Source organism: Ursus arctos, unplaced genomic scaffold (genome assembly GCF_023065955.2).
Source record: "Ursus arctos isolate Adak ecotype North America unplaced genomic scaffold, UrsArc2.0 scaffold_3, whole genome shotgun sequence".
NCBI classification, from domain to species: domain Eukaryota; kingdom Metazoa; phylum Chordata; class Mammalia; order Carnivora; family Ursidae; genus Ursus; species Ursus arctos.
The window spans coordinates 27249642-27274001 of record NW_026622985.1 but is presented as its reverse complement, the minus strand read 5'-3'; the positions used below and the strand labels follow the sequence as shown (position 1 = coordinate 27274001).

Genomic DNA, 24360 nt, shown 5'->3' with positions numbered 1-24360 from the left:
AAATACTCCTTAATTCTCCTCTTTGCTTCCTTCCAGCAAAACATATTATTTAACGTGTGTTTCAGACTTACGGCTTATAGCGCACATACTTTAGTTAGCCGTGCATCCAAAGCTTATGACAACTCTTTATTAAAAACAATTTTTAGATTATCTTTATTCATATTATAGTTCAACAGATTTTCCCCAAATATGAGTTATAATATAGCAAACTATTGTATATTATGTTGAGTACTTTATTAAGGAATTTAATATGTTTTTATAAAAGTCAATTAAATAATAGTGGATACGAAGTAAGTTCTTCATTAAAGTGAAATCCCAATCCAAATACATTTTGCCTTGTCTAAACCCTTCTTGATTTCCTCTTCCTTATATATAGCCAAATAAGTTACAATGCAAAGCATTAATGTGTTCAGTGTGATAATGTTACCACCGCATTGCTATTTATGATAATATCAGGATAAGGTACTTATGACAACAGTATAAGTGATAAATACTGTGAACAAATAGAATCCATTTTAAAAATCTAGTTCTGATCAGTAATGGTTTCTCAAATTGACAAAAAAATCTAATGTTAGCTATCATTGCTAACTTTTTAAGAAATAAAACTTCAATGGTTTAGATTAATAATTTTGTTTTCTTTCCAGAATTTCTTAATGTCTTCTAATAGAGAAATATACCATATTTGAGCATATGATTTTCCCGTGCTTCCAATAATTAACCCTGCTATATCACTAAATTCTATTGTACATTTCACTTATAAGTTTAGGTTAAGATATATAATATTATCAAGCAAGCAAGTGTATTGTCATTGCCACAAATAAATTTATTATAAGCTTTTTAACATTTTTCTTTATACTAATATGTTCCTTTCAACTGAAGCCCACCTAGCTATTTAGAGATATCCCTTTGTTTTCTTTGCTACAAATGTCCAGCCATTCCAAATATGATTGGAAATTATGCTGACAATAATAATTATAAAAATGAATTACTATATACATTTTAAAAGATTTTATTTATTTATTTATTTGACAGAGATAGAGACAGCCAGCGAGAGAGGGAACACAAGCAGGGGGAGTGGGAGAGGAAGAAGCAGGCTCATAGCGGAAGAGCCTGATGTGGGGCTCGATCCCATAACGCCAGGATCATGCCCTGAGCCGAAGGCAGACGCTTAACCGCTGTGCCACCCAGGCGCCCCTGAATTACTATATTTTAACTTTGCATCTTCTAGGCTTTTTTTGTGTGGGAAAAACAAAAATACCATCAAAATACAAACAGAATAGGTATCTTGTTACATCAATGTCAGATTGTTCTGGCTTTAAGTTTAAAACCCTGGCAAAGTAAAATGTTTTCATTTTTTAAAGGTTTGTAGAAAAGTGATTTATTTGAAAAGCAGTTTTTTTAATGTTATGCATGCTTATGGAAACTTACCATTAGGCTTTGTTTCTGTCTTGGAGTTCTTGATTAATTGTGTCTATGATATACTTTGTTTTTCTTGAGTAAACCTGAAATTTTTAAATCACTCAAACATTTTGACAAAATCATGTTCAACACTACACTTAGTAAATGTCATGAATATGGGGGCAGAGCCTATATATAAAGGTAAACACTCTTGTTACCAATAAACTTTTCTTTCAGACTGTCTGTATGGGTTTTTAATTTGGGGAAATGGGAGAAACTCCAACATGATCAGATCCGCCATCCTGGGATTTCAGGTTTAGAAGAGACCCTAGCATTCCAGTGGTTCCAGCTTCCTTATTTTAAACAAAAAGATCGTAATGAAAAGGGCAGTAAAATTTAGAGAGGTCTGTCTTAGTCTGTTCGGGCTGCTCTACAAAATACCACCAGCTGTGTAGTTTATAAACACCAAAAACTTAACTGCTCACAGTTATGGATGCTCTAAGTCCAATATCAAGGTTCCAACATGGCTGCCTTTTCCTGAGGCCCTTCTTCCCAATTTATAGTTGGCATCTTCTCCTGTGTCCTCACTTGGTAGAAGGGGCCAGGGATCTCTCTAGAGCCTCTTTTTTAAAGGCACTAACGCCATTCATGAGGGTTCCATCCTCATGACTTAAATACTTTCCCAGACCCCATTTACTTATACCATCACCTGTGGGCATTTAGGATTTCAACATACGAATTTTGGGGGGGACATAAATATTCAGACCATAGTAAGGTCACATTAATTATCTAAGGAGAAAAGCTTGTTGGTGGCAGAATCTAGCCTCAAATTAATTTCAGGAACCCATGATGATACTGCTTTCTTCAGACTGATAGTCAAATGTTTGTTTATACCATGATGTTTTCAATTAAAGACCATTCTGTCATTACAAAAAGATGTTTGTCTGTTATGGTTGCTATTAAAAAAATGAGAAATTCTAAGAGACTGAAAATGAAGTTTCTTGGGTTGGCCCTTTGTGTGAGAACTATGCTGATTACACTAAATATGTTTTGAAGTAGAAGTATTCAGAGAGTGTGAGTGTTACTACTTAGTCTGATATTAGTGTCCCATATATTTCAGTGTTGATTGCTTATAAGTCAATTTACATATTTACTGAATATTCTTTATATATTACGTAGGTATTCTAACATAATGTTATGTGTATAAATATATAAACACAAAATGAAAGGTATTAGAACTATTGTGTTATTTAGGTACAGAAGATACTTACTTATAGTGCATCCTATATTTTTATGAACATGAGTGATATTTTCCAAGGTTAACTTACAAAATAATTCCACAGTGCACTTTTCTTTTCACTGAATAGGGTTGGGCTGCATTTATCATGTTTACAGGTGGCATGTACACTGTCTGTTAGCCATAAATGAAGTCATGCCTTCTATTTTCCATTCTTTCTTTTTTAACTTCTAATCCATTCCACATCAGTTATCATTTCAGACTTTTGAGCCACATATATTAACAGCTTATTAACTAGGGTTTTGGCAGTAGCATTATTTTTATAGCATTATTTTGTAAAGTTGCTGTTAGAGAACATGTCTGTGAAATTCCATAGCAAAAATGAATAGAGAAAGAAGGAAGAGCATCTGTATGCTCAAAGAAAGACACAAACATAGAAGACTATTGAGTAAGTACTACTGAACTGTGTTTGGCAGAGAGAGATGGAATTTTACAAAGACAAAAGAGAATCTCATCTGTGAATTCTTATCTTGTCACATGGCAGAAATATTAAAACTTTACTTGCTAATAATTTTGGGGCAAATATTTACATTTATGTTGTTTTAAAATAATTATATTATGAAATGTATTATAAGTAATAGAGGATACAAATCCTATCAGAGATTTTATATCTTTAGGTTTTAAACCTATCCTTAAACCAGCTTTTATTTTATTTATTTATTTTTAAGAGATGTTATTTGAAAGAGCAGCATGAGTTGGGGGGAGGGGCAGGGGGATAGGGAGGTGCAGGCCCCCGCTGAGCAGGGAGCCAAATGTAGGGTTCAATCCCAGGACCCTGGGATCATGACCTGAGCCAAAGGCAGAAGCTTAGCCTACTGAGTCACCCAGGGGCCCCATAAACCAGCTTTTAAAATCTATTAATAAAATGAATGGGCATTATTTTCCTGCTACAAAAAGACCCCCAAATACAGTGCTCAAAGGAGATAGTATCATGTTTCTCTGTTGTGCAGAAGGACAGATAATAGGGTGAGCAAGTGGCTCTGTTTTGCCCTCAGATTCTTTCCGTCTTCTTGCCCTGAGTTCCTCCGAGTGTTGCCCTCAGGTGCAGCGTGACCAAGCTGGCTTACAAGCCCCTGGTCCACGTTCTAGCTTGTTTGAATAGGGCGTGAAAGGGAATGGAGGTAAGCAATTTATTTTAGAGAAATGTCAAGGGCATTATACACATCACTTTGAATTAGTGAGAATTTATTGACCCTGTCTCACCAGCTCTGAGAAAGGATACGAAATGTAATTTCTACCATGTGTCTTACTCAAATTCAGGACTGGTTACATTTGCATCCCTAATAGGAAATAGTCTTTATACTGAGAACAGTTAGTCCGGCCATACCCAAATGCCCATTCCTGTGATAAAATAGAGATTATTTTATTTTTAAATCCAGATATTGTTTTTCAAGGAAAACACCATTTGTGACTTTACCCATTTGTAAAGTTACAAGCTAATTTGTATCTTTTAGTATGATTTCATCATAGATTTTCAATCAAACCACACCTTACTTAAAATCACACAAGTTGTTATGTGGTTATACATGTAAATCATAACCATGACTTCAGATATATTATCTGAAATGCGGCTGTTTTAGGCTGAATTGTGAACCCACTGGAAGATTGTTGGAAAATAAATTTACATGGGAGTTTGTTTTAGAATCAGATCGTCCTATGAATGGCTAAACATCTTAAAGAAATGGATACTGTCGGACCTAAAGTGAAGAATGGCACAGCCATCCCCCAGGCACCTGAGAAACAGGGTGATGTTGCTTCATTCACACCTCAATGTTTTCTTTTCTCAGTAAAGCATAACCTATCTCTCACTCCAATTCCTAATAATAATTACTGTATTTTGTCAGTTTCTCTATCACAAATATACATGTGATTTCCAGGTTTTTAAAGGATATCTTTTCTCTCAGAAAATTTATAAAGACTTCTATACCCTAAATTCAGTTAGTGTTTAATAGGCCAGAAGAGAAGATATTTTTATTATGTTTTCCCTTTATAATTGGTTGATGTCTTATCATCTAATAATATTTATTAGGCTTCCATTTGGAGCCTCATCAGGTTCTCAGAGCTATTTAAGGTAGATTAAGAAATATATACATTTTCTGCATTTAAGCATCTTTAAGCATTTTGGGGGAGATAAGAGGTGTGCACAATTCAAACCATATACAAGATAATTTGACTATAAGTTAATGTGGTAGAGAAAAATGTATTATAGTGATCCTGATAGGGAGTGAATGTTTTGACCTGGAATTTATCCAGAAATGCTTTTTGGATGAGATTGGATCTGGGAGGGCAGGGCATCGTGCACGGGGAGAAGGAAATGAACATGACTTGGATGGCATGTGTTCGTTGACCATCTCGTTTGGAACAGGGAGTGCACATGGAGGAACAGAGACTTATGTAAAGAGGGAACTGGCATGCCAAACTAGGGAGTTTATATTTTAAATTAGAAATGGCATTTTGAGGGGCGCCTGGGTAGCGCAGTCGTTAAGCGTCTGCCTTCGGCTCAGGGCATGATCCCGGCGTTCCGGGATCGAGTCCCACATCGGGCTCCTCCGCTGGGAGCCTGCTTCTTCCTCTCCCACTCCCCCTGCTTGTGTTCCCTCTCTCGCTGGCTGTCTCTCTGTCACATAAATAAATAAAATATAAAAAAAAATGGCATTTTGAAAGCAAACACTTCAAGAAAACAAATCTGGAAACATCAGGCCTTGCCTGGACTGGAGTACAGAGTCCAGAAGACCAATTGTAGTAACTCAGTCATAAAAACTCGGGCTCCATTAGTGGCCTTGAAAATGGAGTGGAAGAAATTAATCCTGGAGGTTAAATAGCATGTAGCTTATGAAATGGCATCACTGACACAGATGACAACCTTGTTTGGTAGTTAAAGAACAGATGTAACAGAGATTTCCTCACCTTTCCCTCTTGGGGGGAGTGTATTCTTATCTATTTGATAAATAAAAAATAAGAATAGATCTAAAAGCAGGCTTTCTGAAATTAAGTTGAAAAAGTTAATCACTTTAAAGGAGCTGTTAGGTCTATGTATGTTGTCTTAACCATTTCTGAAGTATTTATATGCACTTTTTGAGAACTACATAGTACCCACGTTAGGTCAATGACATGTCAACTTAACTTTACATAAAAGGAGTCTCTGAGTGGTTGATTCAATTCCTGAAGACAAGGTATACTGTATGAGATAAAGCCAGGACTTTAGTCAGATCTTTAGGCTCTTAACTCAGTGTTCTTTCTGCTATAACATGATTAATCCTTGCTCGTGTTCTCTGTATCCTTTACAAAATTATAACCAGAGAAGCTGACATACATTTTAAAAGTCAGATTTTAATAGCTGAAGTTGTGTGACAAAAATCTGTAAATAGCAAAATACAGAAAATGTCTTCTTCTAGTTGATGTAAATTTATATTTAGCAACAATAAGGCATAATTTGCCTTCCGATGATAATGATTTTACCCTTTTTATAGTGTTTGAAGTGAAACAGTATTATAGACAAATGTATAATTTAATTGCTCTATGCTTAGTCTTGAAATACCATTTAAAGACTGTGACTTTCCCTGAAGTATATGATTTTACACATCTGCACCGGATAGTTGATATATAAGAATCAAATGCGATATTTGAAAAATCAAAGTTGTGTGACTACTTAATACCGATGCTTATCACAGTTCTGTGGCAGTCAGCCCTTTTTGACTAAATAAGTAAACTAGTACACAAGGTAACTTTTGAAAAGAGAACTCTTAATTTTATTGGAGTAATGTAATACAAGAGTTTTATTGAGGAGATGTCTGAAAAACTGAATATCTGAAGTGCCAAGGATAGGAAGATATCTTTTCTCCTTGTTTTATGATCAAGAATGCTTTGCTGTTCTTTGACATTCCAAAAGGCACATGCATGTGGTATTGTAATTGAACTTCACATTCTTTCTTGCCTAAGACAGCAGTAATCTTTACTTCTCTGCTTTTTTCTCTAAGTGGCTTGCATATTTTACCACTTAGACACTGCTCTCTCATCCTCTTTTAATCTGGATGTACATTTACTTGGGAAAAGGTTTGTGCTGTGAATGTTCTAGGAATGTGGAAATTGTAAAGGCAGGATGAATGCTTAACAGATAATTCCTTTTTTTTCTTGAAGATTTTATTTATTTATTTGAGAGAGAGAGAACGAGAGAGGGCATGAGTGGGGGGTGGGGGGGAAATGGACAGAAGGAGAGGGAGAAGCAGAGTCCCTGCTGAGCAGGGAGCCCTGGGATCATGACCTGAGCCTAAGGCAGACGCTTAACTGACTGAGCCACGCAGGCGCCCCTTAGTGGATAATTCTTAATATGTGTTTGATTTCTACCTATGTTCAATTTTATGCTTTGCTTTTCGGATAAATCTCAGTAACTGACAGGAAGATAGAAACCGAAAGTATAAAGTAGGTAGTAAAGAAAGAATCACATTAAAATATCATTTTCTTATGAAAGTTTCTCCGCTGAGACCACAGGGATGGGGGAAGGGGGTGAATCTTAGAATTTTCCAAATAGTAAACGACCATTTGCTTTACTTCCAAATCTTAAGTACCAACAGGGTTCACTGACAAACCACATTCAACTGGGAGAATGGAGCTATCTTAATCTGTAAGAAAGAATAATCCTCATAATGGCTAATGTTTACACCTACTGTGTGGATAGGGATTTTAATATATATTATTTTAAATTGAATAACATAACATGGTGACATCATTTCCTAAATTTCAAAGAAAATCTTGCCCAGAAAGTGGTAAAACTGGAATTCATACCTAAGCTTACCTGACTCCAGATTTCATATTCTTCACATTTCATGGCCTCTTTCTCCATACAGGGGTTTCCCATAACATTCTCAAGTGAGGTTAAAGAAAAATGTGATTCTGAAATCTCTTAAAAAAAAAGATACCCAGAAATACCAAGAATGTCTCTGACTCACTCAGTCATTCCTCCCAATTTTTTTTTTTTTTTTTGATAGAATCTTTGTAGCAGCTATGGGTCATTCTAATTTGGTCCAAAAGTTCCCATACAATTCTAGGACTCTTGAGGCTCCCCAAATTTTTTGAGTCGTCATGATATCACACAAAGGAATGATATACAGAGATTTTAGCTGCTTATTACCATATGTCACAGATGTGGGCTGATAAAGGAAGGAAGAGATTGACTGCTCCTTTCATTTGTTAAACAAATACATGCATGTCTCCTGCTTTCTGTGAGGCACTGTGCTAGGCTTTGGTGATAGAGTGGTGAATGTGATTGATGTCCTTGCCTTCATGTGGCTGAAAAAAGTACAAGTGTCCATGGATGGGAATTAGACTTGCTCAGGAAAGTACCAATACAAATCTTGTGAGATGTATGGAATGGCCTAAATATTATTTGGAAAGGTCTTTAAACTGTGGTTTTACTACACTATAACAGTTCAGTGTTTTGAATACTCTGAAAAAGTACAGCAATTATAATTAAAGCTAAAGTTCTTTATGTATATAAACTCTTTTGGCTCTTAACCATATCCAAATAAGCTTTCGGGAGTAACATTAGATTGGCTTACTGTCAAAACTGTTTATAAATATTAATCTCACTTCTAAGACTTCCTCCATAGACTTTTCCTGCAAACATATTTGGTAACTCCAAGTTGTATGTTCTCAAACAAAAATATTTCTGTTTTACTTTGCCTTTATTTTTATTTTCTAACAATTTCCATATCTAATAAAGCAATTAAGTGTTCTCTTTTGCTTAGGATTTCATTTTGGCAGTGCATATGGCTCAACAAATTGGAAGCTTAGAGAAAATAATGTACTATTATTACTTTAATAGGGATTTCATCTGATTATGCATTGAAAAAAATTTACATTGTGGAATGAAGTTTGGGAACTTTAATGCCAAGTTATATAAACACATTGCAAGCATAATAGGAGTACATGGGAGTTTTCAGCCTTCCTTTTAAGTTTTATATTCACTTACTCACTTTGGAAAAATAGTTGCTATCACAGTCCATGAAAAAATGAAAGAGCTTTATGCTAACGTTTTTTGAGAGCCAGATATGTGCCAGACAAGGTACTAAGTGCTTTCCTTGCATTATCTCATTTTATTCTTATAACCATCATATTTGATAAGAACTGAGAATCCAGTTATATAGATGAGGAAACTGAACTTAGAAAAATTAAGTGAATTCTCTTAGGGTGTAAAGCTGATAAGCAGCAAAAAGGGATTTGCAACCTGAGCCATCACAAAACCAAGGCCTGATTTCTTAGGCTGTGTCGCCTCTGGGAGACTCAAGAGTTTTATTTCAGTTGCTGTAATATGTGGTAAAAATAAATGAATTTAATTATTGAGGATTTTGAGAGATTACCTAAAGTGAATTCTGCATTTAAAAAGCCAGACCACAGTGCTAGTTTCATTTTTTAGTGAAACTTCAGAGGTCCCATAGATAAAACATTTTCTCTAGTAGAGAAATATGTAAAAAATAAAAATGGGGAAATATCCATCTGTAGGTATGTGCTAAACACAGGAATTCCTTGCTTATCCTAAAGGAGGCAGAAAGATTTGGGATGGCCATTTAAATCCAGTTCTTCAAATATAGCAGAGGGTGTGAAGATGGAATTAAACACAGCTCAGAAACTGATATTAAATTTATACAATGTAGTATGTCAGTTATATCTCAAAAAGGAGGAAGAAAAAAAACCTGATAATTGGTTAATAGGGAACTAGGTAAGGATGGTGGTGAGCGTAGAAGGGGAAACTGGATAGCCAAATATCCAGAATGGGTTTCTTTCTTTTTTTTTTTTTTTTTTCTCATTAAACTTTTGTTTTTTAATGGGTCTCAAAATTCTGTGACAGATTTTTGGTCAAGTTGTTTCCATTAAAAAGTACTGATTTTAAAAACTAATAACTTAAAACTGCCACACACACAAAAAAAACAAATGGTCCACAAAACATTCTCCTTTCCTTCTGAAGGTTTTACGATGCACTGTTATCATTAACCAGTCTTTTACTATTAAACTTAAATGGCCAATTGACACAAACAGTTCTGAGACCGTTCTTCCACCACTGATTAAGACTGGGGTGGTAGGTATTGGGGATAATATTCATTTAGCCTTCTGAGCTTTCTGGGCAGACTTGGTGACCTTGCCAGCTCCAGCTGCCTTCTTGTCCACCGCTTTGATGACACCCACAGCAACCGTCTGTCTCATGTCACGAACAGCAAAACGGCCCAGAGGATGATAGTCAGAGAAGCTTTCAACACACATAGGCTTGCCGGGAACCATATCAACAATGGCAGCATCACCAGATTTCAAGAATTTGGGACCATCTTCCAGCTTTTTTCCAGAACGACGATCTATCTTCTCCTTCAGCTCGGCGAACTTGCAAGCAATGTGAGCTGTGTGACAATCCAGCACAGGTGCATATCCAGCACTGATTTGGCCTGGATGGTTCAGGATAATCACCTGAGCCGTGAAACCAGCTGCCTCCATTGGTGGGTCATTTTTGCTGTCACCAGCCACATTGCCATGACGAACATCTTTGACAGATACGTTCTTGACATTGAAGCCCACATTGTCCCCAGGAAGAACCTCACTCAACGCTTCATGGTGCATTTCAACAGACTTTACTTCAGTTGTAACATTGACTGGAGCAAAGGTGACCACCATGCCAGGTTTAAGAACACCAGTCTCCACTCGGCCCACAGGGACAGTACCAATACCACCAATTTTGTAGACATCCTGGAGAGGGAGACACAAGGGCTTGTCAGTAGGACGAGTTGGTGGCAGAATGCAATCCAGAGCTTCAAGCAGTGAAGATGGCGTTCCCATCTTTACGGGTGACTTTCCATCCCTTGAACCAAGGCATGTTAGCACTTGGCTCCAGCATGTTGTCACCATTCCAACCAGAAATTGGCACAAATGCTACTGTGTCGGGGTTGTAGCCAATTTTCTTAATGTAGGTGCTGACTTCCTTAACAATTTCCTCGTATCTCTTCTGGCTGTAGGGTGGCTCAGTGGAATCCATTTTGTTAACACCAACAATTAGCTGTTTTACACCCACTGTGTAAGCCAGAAGGGCATGCTCACGGGTCTGCCCATTCTTGGAGATACCTGCTTCAAATTCACCAACACCAGCAGCAACAATCAGGACAGCACAGTCAGCCTGAGATGTTCCTGTAATCATGTTTTTGATGAAGTCTCTGTGTCCTGGGGCATCAATGATGGTCACATAATACTTGCTGGTCTCGAATTTCCACAGGGAGATATCAATGGTGATACCACGTTCACGTTCAGCTTTTAGTTTATCCAAGACCCAGGCATACTTGAAGGAGCCCTTTCCCATCTCAGCAGCCTCCTTCTCGAATTTCTCAATAGTTCTTTTGTCGATCCCACCACATTTGTAGATCAGATGACCAGTAGTGGTAGACTTGCCCGAATCTACGTGTCCAATGACGACGATGTTGATGTGAGTCTTTTCCTTTCCCATTTTGGTTTAGGTTAAGCGGTGGTTTTCACGACACCTGTGTTCTGGCGGCAAACCCGTTGCCCAGAATGGGTTTCAAAAGACCAATTATGCCCCCCCCCCCAAAAAGGCAAAATAAGTTTACATGAGAAACACCAGAAGGTGTTTAAAAATACAGCACTGCCTGATAAAGAAAATGAAATTTCTCGGTTTCACTTAATAAGGCAGCACCCAGTCCATTCTTTTTTTTTTCTTTTTAAGATTTATTTATTTGAGAGAGAGAGAGGGAAAGAGAGCATGCAAGGGGAGGGGAGGGGCAGAGGGAAAGGCAGAGAGTATCCTCAAGCTGATCCTGGAGCCCAAGGCGGGGCTTGGTCCCAGGACCTTGAGATCCTGACCTGAGCTGAAATCAAGAGCTGGCTGCTTAACCAACTGAGCCACCCAGGCACTCTGCACCCAGTCCATTCTTTACACAGGCATACTGCTCATATACTGGGCACTTGTATGTTACTTTTTAAATATGAATGTGTGTGAGCCCAGGAACTACTCCCTTATACATATTAAGAGAATACAGATAAGAGGAATTAATTTAGCTTTATTACCCATGGGTCTTTAACAAAGTTCATACCTGCTTCTATATTGCATATCTAGTATATCTAACATTGTTTCTGAAGGAGTTACAAAGTCATGCTTTAAAGTATAATATCTTCTGGGCACCTGGCTGGCTCAGTGGGTTAAAGGACTGACTCTTGATTTTGGCTCAGGTCAAGATCCCAGGGTCCTGGGATTCCTGAGATTGAGCCGTGCATCGGGCTGCATGCTAAATATTCTCTCTCTCCCTCTGCCCTTCCCTGCATCCTCTTTCTCCATCTCCAAAAAAATATATATATATAGTATATATAAAATATATAAATAATATTATATTTATATTATATTTAATAATAGATATATAATATAAAATATGTATTAAATATAATATAAATTATATTTAAATATTATATATTGTATATATTATATATAATTATATGTGAATATATTTTTAAAATATTATATATCATATCTTCATATGAAGGTATATATAAAGATAGTTTAAAACTTATATTAATTATAAAACAATATTTAATCATTTTACAGTAATGCTATTTGGTATTACACAATATATTGTCATTTATTTTTAGCTTTATTAGTTTCTAATTAATGTGAATTGAAATATGCACTTTGAGGACAGTAAAGTTCATGTTATAGACACGTTGAATACTTATGCAAATATATATGGAAACAATGATTGAATATGGAAGGCATGTTTTAATATGTGCTCTTAATATTCCATCTTAGGGCTAGCAGATATATTAAGATGTTCTAAGAGGTACAATAACTCTGAATCTGTGGGAGAGACAACCTTAAATCTTTGGTATGCTATAAATATAGCAATTTTGAAAACCATTATAAATAATACTAGGCATGTTTACAGATCTGGAATGATTTAAAATGTAATCAGAAGGTTTTTTTTTAATTTACCCAAACCTAATTGAATATGAACATAATAACTAATTTTGCTCTGCTTTCAGTCAGGAGATACTGCTTTGCTGTTTTCTGGATTATTATAAACTAAAAATTATTTTTTAACTCCTGTTATAGATCAGACAAAATTTTGCCATAATATATAATTATAGAGTGTTAATAGGATCAACTGTTTTATAAGCTGGTATGAATTTTAAAATTCACTTTATAATAAATTAACAATTTTAATGTAAATAAAAATGCTTGTAAAAATTAATCTTGGATAAAATATAGCTGCATTTGGGGTGCCTGGGTGGCTCAGTCATTAAGCATCTGCCTTTGGTTCAGGGCGTGATCCCGGTGTTCTGGGATTGAGCCCCTCATCAGGCTCCTCCACTGGGAGCCTGCTTCTTCCTCTCCCACTCCCCCTGCTTGTGTTCCCTCTCTCGCTGGCTGTCTCTCTCTGTCGAATAAGTAAATAAAATCTTAAAAAAAAAAAATATATATATATATATAGCTGCATTTAAATATAGTTATTTTTTGATGCAGGAAAATTATTTAACTATTTAAAATAAATCAATTCACACGTCAAAGGATATCATAACTTATCAAATATAAAGTATATAAACTTCTAAAATGGCATCATAATTAGGCAGAGTAAATTGTGTAAAGAATGTGATAAACAAAGAACTAAGTTCATGAAAGATCTTTATACCCATTTTAACAAGAAAAGTTAGTGTTTGGAATGGAAAATAGTACGCTGAGTGAAACAAGATGGATAGCTGCATAAAAATCCAAAAATATATAATGTATTAAGATCCAATAAAAAAGGATATATTGAATTATAGACATATATTATTGTTATGCTTTGAATATACTATTAAATATACTATATCCTTCAATTCTTCATAGCCCACAAAGTTATTTAAATTCCCTATTTTTCCCCTTTGAAGCTAGTATCCTTTCTGGAAAAAACATCGAAAGAAGCCGTCCTTTTAATCTTTTTCATACAAGTGATAATCTTAAAGTTAAGTATTAAACACACTCACCTATGCTTATTCTTTGATTTTAAGGTTATATGAAATTATTATTTTATTGGATATCTATTTTCCCTTTCCTGATAAATTACGTTATTTAATTTACATGAGTAGCACTGGAAGCACTCGAGATACAATGTCTTATCCTTCATAACAAAATTCAAACCATCACTGATAGCCCCCTCTTAAACCATAGAAATGGAATTTGTTTATTTTCTGTTATGTTCATTTGTCCTTTTTGGTGATCTCTTCTAATTATTTTCTTCATTTGTCTTCATATTCTTGGAGGTTATATATTATTTTCCTAAGACATCTTTATTTTACAGGCCTTAAAATTTGTAGACATGCATTCAGGTCATTATTAAATATCTTAAAGCCATAATTTGCATTTGTACTTAAAAAGAATTTTAGTGGAAAATGAAGATAAATTGAATATAAAGATTTAAAGAAGTCTAATACTCAATCACTTATTATGTACTGGGGCATGGTATAGTGCTTTACACATGGTTTTTTAATCTTTACAACACATGAGTTGAATACTCTTATTATTTACTATTTCAGTGTGATAAGTGAGACACAATAAGTTTAAGTAACTTTATTGATAAGCAGGAGGCAAATGGCAGAGCTGGGCTTTGTGCCTGAGGGCTTAATTACCTCTTCTCTACTCCCGACTTGTCCCACAGGAGTTATAGTTATAACAGGGGCCATTTAGAAATGTAAATAAAAGAAATTTAACAATGCAACCATCTAAGTATAGAAAAATGAAAATTAGAATGTTGGTTTATTGGGCGCCTGGGTAGTGCAGTCGTTAAAGCGTCTGCCTTCGGCTCAGGGCGTGATCCCGGCGTTCTGGGATCGAGTCCCACATCGGGCTCCTCTGCTATGAGCCTGCTTCTTCCTCTCCCACTCCCCCTGCTGTGTTCCCTCTCTCGCTGGCTGTCTCTCTGTCACATAAATAAATAAAATCTTTAAAAAAAAAAAAAAAAGAATGTTGGTTTATTTATAAAAGTTACAACTTTATTTTTAAAATTATTTTTAGTGTTTTAATAGTAGAACTAAACCAAATGTGAGAATATTGACTAAGTTAGGGTTTGGGGAGCTCTTGAATTCTGGTAGTCGCTGGTAAAGAATCTATGACAAATTTCACAGACTTCTATTATGGATCACCATCTTCCAGACACGTAGCCCTTTTCTGGACTAGCAGCCCCCTACAATGATCTTGTGCAAATTTATTTTGTAATAGACACTTAAGAAAGACACAATTAGAAATGCAAATAGTGAAAAAGAAATAGCTCTTCTATAAACAAGAATTAGTCCTGTTTAGCTTGTGAAAAATAGTTTCCAATGCCACTGAAATAAAAAGATGGAAGAGTACCTTTGTCATCATCATACTCAAACAAGTTTAAGGGGGAAGAAAATGGAAATTTTTAAGGTTAATCTCTGTTAGTTTTCCATTCAGAACTATAAAACAGATAAATTGTGCCTTATAAATTCTTTCAGTCAATGCCTAGATTTTCTTACCAGGAAAAAAAAAAAGAAAAAAAGAAAAAAAAGTTTCTGCCCTCTCTTGTTCTGTGCTTACATTTAATATCCCAGAACTAAGAACTACTACTTTCACTGCTCTAGACTAGATAGACTAGTCCCTGACCTACACATCAGCAAGAGATGAAAAAAAAAAAAAAAAAAAAAAGGAGCTAAGCGCGTTAAAACTTAATAAAATTTAAAATCCAGTTTCTAGATTGCCTGCCTTTCAAGTGTTCACTTGCCATATGTGTCTCATAGCGCCATATTGGACAAGATACAGAGCATCGCCCTCATGGCAAATGTTCTATTGGCCAAAGAGAGACTGGGGGCATGCCAGCAGTCACAGCCACTAGGTTGAGAGCCCTTCTCTATCTCCAGGCACAGTCCCTAAACAATGTGGACCCCAGGATAAGCTCTCCTCCCCATCCCCCATCCACCTCACCTATATTCCTGGAGGAACTCTGTGTGTGAGGTAACTTGACCCTGCATCTGATCCTGGCTGAGAAGCCTTGGCCACTAATGTACTCTCTTTGCCTCAGTTTCCTCACCTGCCAAACTCAAAACTGTTGAGTGAAAATAAAAATACGTGGTTTGGAACTATTGTATACGAAGCACTTTAAACCAAGATGAAATCCATTAACATCTGTCATCGTCGCTAAAAATATAAACAATAATCATTAAAAAACCATTACTGCCAAAAGTGCTGGAAAATTTATTTGTTGAAAGGCTGCCTTGTTGTTTGCATAGTCGTCAGTTGTGTTGAATTCAATGTGCTAAATATAAGCAAAATAACATTGGTCACATTAAAATTATTTATTTTTTGTTTCAAGTTTTTATTTCAATCTAGTTAGTTAACACACAGAGGAATATTAGTTTCAGGAGTAGAATTTAGTGATTCATCACTTACATATAACACCCAGTGCTCATCACAGGTGCCCTCCTTAATGCCCATCGCCCATTTAGCCCAACTGAGTCATGAAATTTCAACTATCATGAAATTCAAGTCTACTTTGAAGACCGGTTTACTGAAGTCTGTGTATGACACTAAGTTTCCTTTCACACACTGCCTATTTTTATTCCCAGGTAGTGCTGTTTACGAAGTGAATTATTTAAACTCTCCTCCCTATGCAGATGGAATGAATGCCTCATGGTGCTAGAAAAGTTTATTTCCCTAAGGTGTTTCATTAAATAGTGATGAAACAAGTAGTGTTAATGTGTGTAGTACATCTTTTTTCCTTAAAAAAAAAAAAAAAGGCTGTAGAGGAGTCATTTAACTTAAGTGTTTTGATCTTAAAAGTACATGCATTCCTGGAGAATTTAAGTGAATATGAAGTTCAAGGTTACACTTTTCTTGCCATAAACTTTTTTTTGCTTAAAAAGTTTGCTGTTAAATATTGGAATTGCTGGTAGATTTGATTGGATTTCTTGGTCTGTTTATTTAAAAGTGAGGAGTTTTTCAGAGAATCCTTATATTTATTCTATATTATATGTCTTAAAACATGACTTAATTCGGGGCGCCTGGGTGGCACAGCGGTTGGGCGTCTGCCTTTGGCTCAGGGCGTGATCCTGGCGTTATGGGATCGAGCCCCACATCAGGCTCCTCCGCTATGAGCCTGCTTCTTCCTCTCCCACTCCCCCTGCTTGTGTTCCCTCTCTCTCTCTTGCTGTCTCTATCTCTGTCAAATAAATAAATAAAATTAAAAAAAAAAAACATGACTTAGTTCATTTGTAAGTATTTACTAGTGTCCAATAGTTACAACCTTGAGATTCTAAATTAACTATGCAAACCCATGTTTTAATTCAGACCTACTGTAGGAAATTATTTAAGTAGTATTAGCTATACATAAATGGTTTTGTATAAGGTTTATATAATTTTTATAAGTTGGCAACTAATAACCTCTGTATGTTGTTTTTGAGGATATGGTGAATTTCCTGTTTCACAGTCTTATTAGAAAGTATGCATTAAGTAATAAAAAAATTTCTTTACATTTCCTTTTTTAACATAACTAATTACTTCAATAAATATTTTTAATTGGAAAATGTAACATACATGTAAAAATTGTAAAGACGAGGACCACCACGCAGGTCAGGAAACAAAAAATTCTTAAGTCTACACATTTGCCCGTCATTCTTTTGCTAGTGCCATGCCCTTCTCTTTATGCGTCTTTGCATTGCTTCAACAGTAGTACATAAGCACTCCTGAAGCAAGCACCATGATAATACTTTTTAATATAATAAAATACCTATGTTGCTTTGAAAGACAAGTTTCCTAGTGCATGGTTATTTTGGATGACATTGGGACAAACTACATTTGTTTGTATATAGAATATTTTGTACATTTCATCATTAAAAAGTCAGTTTAAGATTTAAATCCATTTGCTGCTCACATTAGCAGAAATATTAGATAAATATTATAAAGTCTGGGAAAATCTTTATTGGACATATAGCTCAATGTCTACACTAATAACTAAATGTGTATTTCAGGAAAGGAAGTTGAAATTTTAAATCCTTACCAAAATATCACTCAGTTTTGATGATGACATTCCTTAAAGATAAAAGCAGTAAAATAAATGCGAAGATCCTTTTGATAATAAACACACGGCTAATGCTTACTTTATTATTTCAAGACAATACAATTGTTTTGCCATCTTAATTGCAGTAATTCCTACTCCACTTTATTTAACATTCTGCTTATTAAAAAAAAACAAACTGTTTTTAAACCGTGAGAGTCAAGTATCAGAATATTTGAGGTGAAAGTTGATAGATTTTAAAAAACAATCAGTTAAAATAATTATACATTTACATTTTTTAAGATTTTTTAAAAAATTTATTTGATAGAAAGAGAGCATGAGCAGGGGAAGGGGAAGAGGGAGAGGGAGAAGCAGACTCCCCTCTGAGCAGGAAGCCCAATGAGAGGCTAGATCCCAGGACACTGGGATCATGACCTGAGCTGAAGGCAGACGCTTAATCGCTTTAGCCACCCAGGTGCCCCGTTTTATACATTTATATTTTGAATAGAAAAGGCAGACATGGAAATTTGCCAAGTATACTGTAATTTCTATAAATATTTCCATAGAATACCTATAAATATTCTACAATCCTCGAAATGCATAGCAGAATTCTAAAAGGTGAGAAATAAGATGATCTTGGTCATGAGAAGTTGCATCGATTAAAACACTCTCTGGAGTGTGAGAATTTGAAAAGGAAAATCTTAAATCTTTGAATTGTGGATTAATCAGATTAAAGGAGAAACCAACTAAGATTATGCTTTGGTGTTTTTTCTGACCCTATGAGATGATAACTGTGCTTCCTTGAGTAGCAAAATGATATGAAATTTAGGATAAGGAAGATGATTAGCATAAAGTCAGTTACAATAGTGTTGTTTTTGGTTTTGTTTTGTAAATGTGTTAATTATTTGAGCAATTTGGACCTTGGGAACACTTGATTTCTTTAGGACCCCTTTACAAGCATTGTGTTGTTATTACTGTTATGTTCAGGAAAAAAGTGCCACGCACGATAGTAATCCTAACAGGTTACACTTGTATGTGCTGAAGTCTTACTATTATTTTCTATTGAACTGGATTCATTAGGGCTGAGATCCTGAATAATTTGATGTGGCCGTAAGTACAAGGCTGCAAGTACATGCAAACCCAAGTAACATGTAACAATGGGGCTTTGTTGAGCAGGTATATTTTCAGAGTATTTTAGAAATGTAGACATTGTGCCTAAACCCCTGCAAAATAAAAATGTAACTACTGTAATGTATCTTTACTTACAAAGAATTCAGCTCAACTTTACAGCTGATTACTGACGATATTCATGTTTAGTTTGGTATATAATGAAATATCCATAAGGATGTAAGGAAGTAAATTAACATTTAGTTAAATGTTAAGTGTGTTTTTCATGATCTCTAAAAAGTAAGATGGTCTCTCACACTCCATGGAAATTGTTGAGGAATTCATGACATCTTAAAACAATGAAGTCCATTAATGGACAGTTAAAATTTTTCAATGAAAACTTGCTGCCCCATAAATTCTACTCACTGGTTATAGTATTGTACACTTGAGCGGTGATTGCATACCCCTGACTATGCTAAAGTAGTAGGATATTAGATATATTAGAAAACATGCAAAGAGAAATTTGAAAATGATGAGATAAAATACATGTGTATAAAAATGTTGGCACTCCAAGCTCCCTCCTAGTGGGTCTTCATACATACCACTTGCATTCTGCTTCGTTATCACGGTACTCAAACTATGGACTAGAAGATAGCCCTCTGCAAACAAAATGTTTCTCTTTGTTTGCTTATATTGTCTCTTCAACTCTCAAGTTTCTTCTATAATTTTTATCTGGTTTCTTGCCCATAAACTTACCATGAAGTCATGTTTCTAATAATTTATCAGGTTTGTGTATCCTACAGAAAAACCATCTAATCAAACAGTGATTCAAAAACATGAGCTACAATTAAGCCAAAGTGAGCTTATTCAGGTAATACTATTAATTTGAGTGTAGTCATGATTCCTCATGTCTCCTGAATGAGTAAAAAAGTCTCTAGTGACCTTATGTGCACCATGAAGGTATGAAGAAAAAATAGCTCTTTATAAATTAAAAAATCAAGGATTCTTTGCCTCCTCTCCCCAACACACACACACACACACACCCCTGAGGAAAAAATCCTTAATCTAAAGTGTTGAAGGTTTTTATGTGTCAAGACTTATATATTTTAATTCTTCTCCTATGCATAGAATATATTTTTTCACCATAATTATACATTATCTTAATGATATTTGAAATAGATAAATATAAATAAGGCAAATCAATGAAGTTCACATATAAAATTTTATATCCCTTGCTCCTCAAATAATATTGCTGATGAGTTACTATCCATCCAGTAAGTCCTGGACTCTTTGTATTCCTTTGGGAAATGGCACAAGGCCTTCTTGAATGTTAGATTATGCATTTGGATCTCTGATTTAGTGGAACAGTGTGTAAAAATCTCTCATAATCAGAACACTCCCTATTGGCTCCACATCTGAAGATCCCCAAGAGTGTTGTTTGTTCCAGTGAACATCTGGAATAGATTACATGCAGTTAATTGGCTCCAGGTCGAGCTTGTTACAGACAGTAGCATGCAGTATAACCTATGCAATTCACTAAATCCACCCACTTTAGGTTAAATCACACCTACTTCTCTCTGTAATTCCTCCCAGATGCAGGACACACACGTGTGCATGCACAACACACACACACACACACACATCCACATCCACTGGAAGGAAGATGGCAAAAGATCAATAGATTAGAGGAGAGGTTGTTGGCTATACATTTAACCCATAAATTACCTCAATTAAAAGATTGACTATTGAATTCGGAGGATTGTTGGGAAGAAAAACAATGAATCAGGAACAGCAGATTATAGAGAGTGACTGTTTTATAGTAGAAAAATATTTAAAGTTAAAAAAAAGTTCCGGCAGTTTCAGGATTTTTGTTTTATTTTGTCTCTCACCCTTAGCATATGTAACAGCACGTGCATGCACTTATCGGAATGTCATGTAGCAAGGAAAACAGCACTTTGATTTTTAACTTATTTAACAGTATTAATGAGTTGTGTTACAAGGAACAGTATGACTACTGTTCATTGAAAACCAAAACATCAATCTTCTTAAGTTATAGTGTTGGAGGCACAGGGCATGTCTTAGCGATTAATGGTCAGTTGGAGGAGTAGATATCTCAATACATAGCCAAGGGCCATTAACCCCAACTGGTCATTAATTCCCAAGAAAGGTCCTGTACTGAGGTCATTATTGCTAATAAAATGCACACATGGAAAGTTCCCTCTCTTTTGCCTGTGTACCTAAACATACACTCACATTACATGCATTGTTGCATGTCATGAAGAAAAAGGTAGTATTTCACATGTCCAGAAGCTCAGAAAAACTAAGCTTAATGAGAAGTTTAATACACTTAAACTCTATATTCAATTTACCTTTCATTTTTGGGGGGAGGTGTAGGAAATGAGAGGAAGGGTAGGTGGAGAAATATATGTGTGTATGCCAAGGCTATGGATATTCTGCGATCAGAAACCCGTATTCTGCTATCATGTGTATATATAGGGGAAAATGAAAGGAACAGGCAAGTGGGATTAGAGTTGCTGATGAATATGGATAGAATCAGCACGTATAATCTAATATCAAAGGCAGTGTGGAGTAATGCACTGAGTCATAATATATTAGGTACCAGAACAGACATGAGGCACATTTAGCAGTTAGGTCAAGTTCGTCTTTTCTTTGGTGTCCTCTCTCTTCCACCTTTCTGGGTTATGCTACTCTATCCCTCCCTTCTTGTAGCAGTCTAACCAAGTCTGTAATGCTTCTGGCTTTTCAAGAACCCTTAATGAGTTATCACTGTCTTCTGAAACTATGTGTTCTTGCTTGTCATTCTCCTTTCACTGTCTTTCATGAAACTGTTTTTGTCTTGCTTAAATCTATGTGATACTCCTTTGAGCTATCTTGCATAGCATTCCATAAATATCTTGATTTTAGAAATCATTTCATGGTGCTTTAATTATTTTTATATAATCAACCACTTCTTTCAGAAAAGAGTCATATCTTTTTCCTCATCTTAATAAGTGGTTGGGGACTAGCTGTGATGTTAATGACTGTTACATATATATTCTTGTACATATGTTCTTACTTACATAAAAGCAGTAAGTTTTTAAGGAGAACCTGTAAGTCAAAGAATGTATCTATTTTTTTACTCGTATAAACGGCAAATTGAAAGATTGCAACGTTCATTTCTTCAGAGATTGAGTAACTTTAAAACTCATATAATTTGAAACTAATCCTAATAAATTTTCCTGTGGACCAGCTAAAGTGACTGCTTTGTGGCAGTAACAAACATTTTGTCCTACTACCTTTAAAATAACACAGTTCTTTATTTTTTTAAGAATTTATTTTTAGTATATTATTTAAAGAAGGACTTTATTAGTGTTTTATTTTATGCATTAATGAAATTTTAAAAACTAAAATTTTCATAAAGTGCTACTGATGGCATATAGATCTTTTTGGTCAGAAGGACATTCCTGTTTTCTCTCAAATTATGTCTAATTAATACTGCTCAAGGAATGTCAAGTAAATGTGAATAAAATATGTAATATGTGGCATATTTAGTACAATATTCTTTTTTTTAAAATTTATTTATTTATTTTAGAGAGAGAGAGAGCATGTGCATGAGTGGGGGTGGGGAGGGAAGTTTGGGAGGGGCAGAGGGAAAGCAGAGGAAGAGAATCCTCAAGCTGACTCCCAGCTGAGTGTGGAACCCAACTCAGGGCTGAATCCCAACTTGGGGCTCGATCCCAGGACGCTGAGATAATGACCTAAGCCAAAATCAAGAGTCAGATGCTCAACCGACTGAGCCACCCAGGTGCCACACTTAAATGAGTATCTAAATTACCTTGATTATTCACATATGAAGTAATTTTCTAAATCAAAGAATTAAATATGCACAGATTACACACAAGACAGAATAGTTAGTTACTTCTTATAAATATCTTTGAAGATAATTAAAGTAAATTATAAAAATATATATTTTAAAAATATATACATATATGTAAAAATATAATTTATTAAGCATTCATAGTCAACATTGCATGAAGAAACAACATAAAATTTGTAATCTGTCCTTAAAATGTTTGTCATATATAACAATAAACCAATACATCCCTTAATTTTATTTTAGTTCACTTTCCCAGATTGATCTTAACTTCTGAGATTCAAAGTAACTAGATTCAAAGTAACTAAAATAACTATTTTCAAAGTAATTAAAATGCAAAGGCATTTACTAAAGAGTTGATCTTTCATAAGAAAGTTCACTCATGATTAAACCTTCTCTTAAAACTAAACCATATAAACAGAATATTTTGATATTAAATAATTAGAAAATTACTTAAAGTATAAGACTTCTTTGTTATGGCTACAGCTATTACCAAGGAAGCACAGAAATTATTTGGACAGAAGTTGAAGCAGGTACTACATCTGGAATCTTCCCTGGAAGTAAGCATAGCAAGATCCTTTTTGTGGGCTATTTCTTAGAAAGACAGAGGAAATTTTGTGGAGAAAGAAAAGTTGAAGACTGCAGGAGTTGAAGACTACTTGATTCTACCATATTGAAAAACACCCAGAGACTTAGGGGTTAAAGAGGCCAACTCTAGCTAAAGTCCTGACCACAAATTTTTATCCACTTCTTATCTGCCATGTGCCCTTGGGAGAACCATTTAACTCTGTACCTCAGTTTCCTCATCTGTGAAATGAGGTAAATAGTTACCCATCCTTTATGGCTGTTGGTAGTAGCATTATTAAAAGGTAGGCTGAGACATATTAAAATTTTTAAGTTTTTTTGAGCAAAAATTGATTCCAGCCGTGTAGTGCCAAACTGGGAGGCTTTGCCTTCAGAAGCCAGGGAAAGACTTGTGGGGAGAAAATGCTGAAGCAAGAAAGAATTGGCTGTAGCCTAAGGCCTAGTTGGTTGTTTGCGATTGGTTATCCCTGATGTTTTGATTTTGTGACTTTGAGGCATTTATAGACTTAGATTTCCATTTGCTTAAGGAGGCCGCCACTTCGTCAGAGCTGCCTGAGTCTAATGGCCTCCTTGTTTAGTTAATTTAAAAGCATTAAATCATTTCATTTATGGAAAACACTTTAAAACAACAAGTATCTGGTATATATAAATATTCAATGACTATTATTTGTAATTATTATTATCAGGCTTAGTTTCAAATATGTGTCTTAATTTATTCCATGTTTTAACAAAGACGACTAGAACTACTAGGTGCCTCAGTCGGTTAAGCGTTGGCCTTTGGCTCAGGTCATGATCTCGGGGTTTTGGGATTGAGCCCCTCATTGGGCTTCCTTCTCAGCAGGGAGTCTGCTTGTCCCTCTGCCCCTCCCCCTGCTCTCACTCTCTCTCAAATAAATAAAATCTTAAATAAAATAAAAACAAAAAAAGACAACCATGGCAGCTTATCTATGGCAACCTAGTTAATAACAACTTCCTCTCTTTTATAAACCCTTTTATATTAGTTTGTTTTTCTATTCAGTACTCCCCCGTGTGGAAAAGTATATAGAGTGCAGGTAAGATTGCATTATCCCAGACCT

At 35.3% G+C, this 24360-nt stretch overlaps 2 protein-coding genes across 4 annotated transcripts in view; one reads left to right on the top strand and one right to left on the bottom strand.

Moving 5' to 3' along the window:
- The window catches only part of SEMA3D (semaphorin 3D), a 240737-nt gene that overhangs the window by 48576 nt on the left and 167801 nt on the right, over positions 1–24360 (top strand). The window lies entirely within an intron of this gene.
- LOC113259354 (elongation factor 1-alpha 1-like) lies at positions 9468–11226 on the bottom strand. Its single transcript, XM_044386136.3, is given in 2 exon segments — positions 9468–10502; positions 10504–11226. Coding segments are annotated over 2 exon segments (1383 nt in total). The 5' UTR covers positions 11172–11226; the 3' UTR covers positions 9468–9787.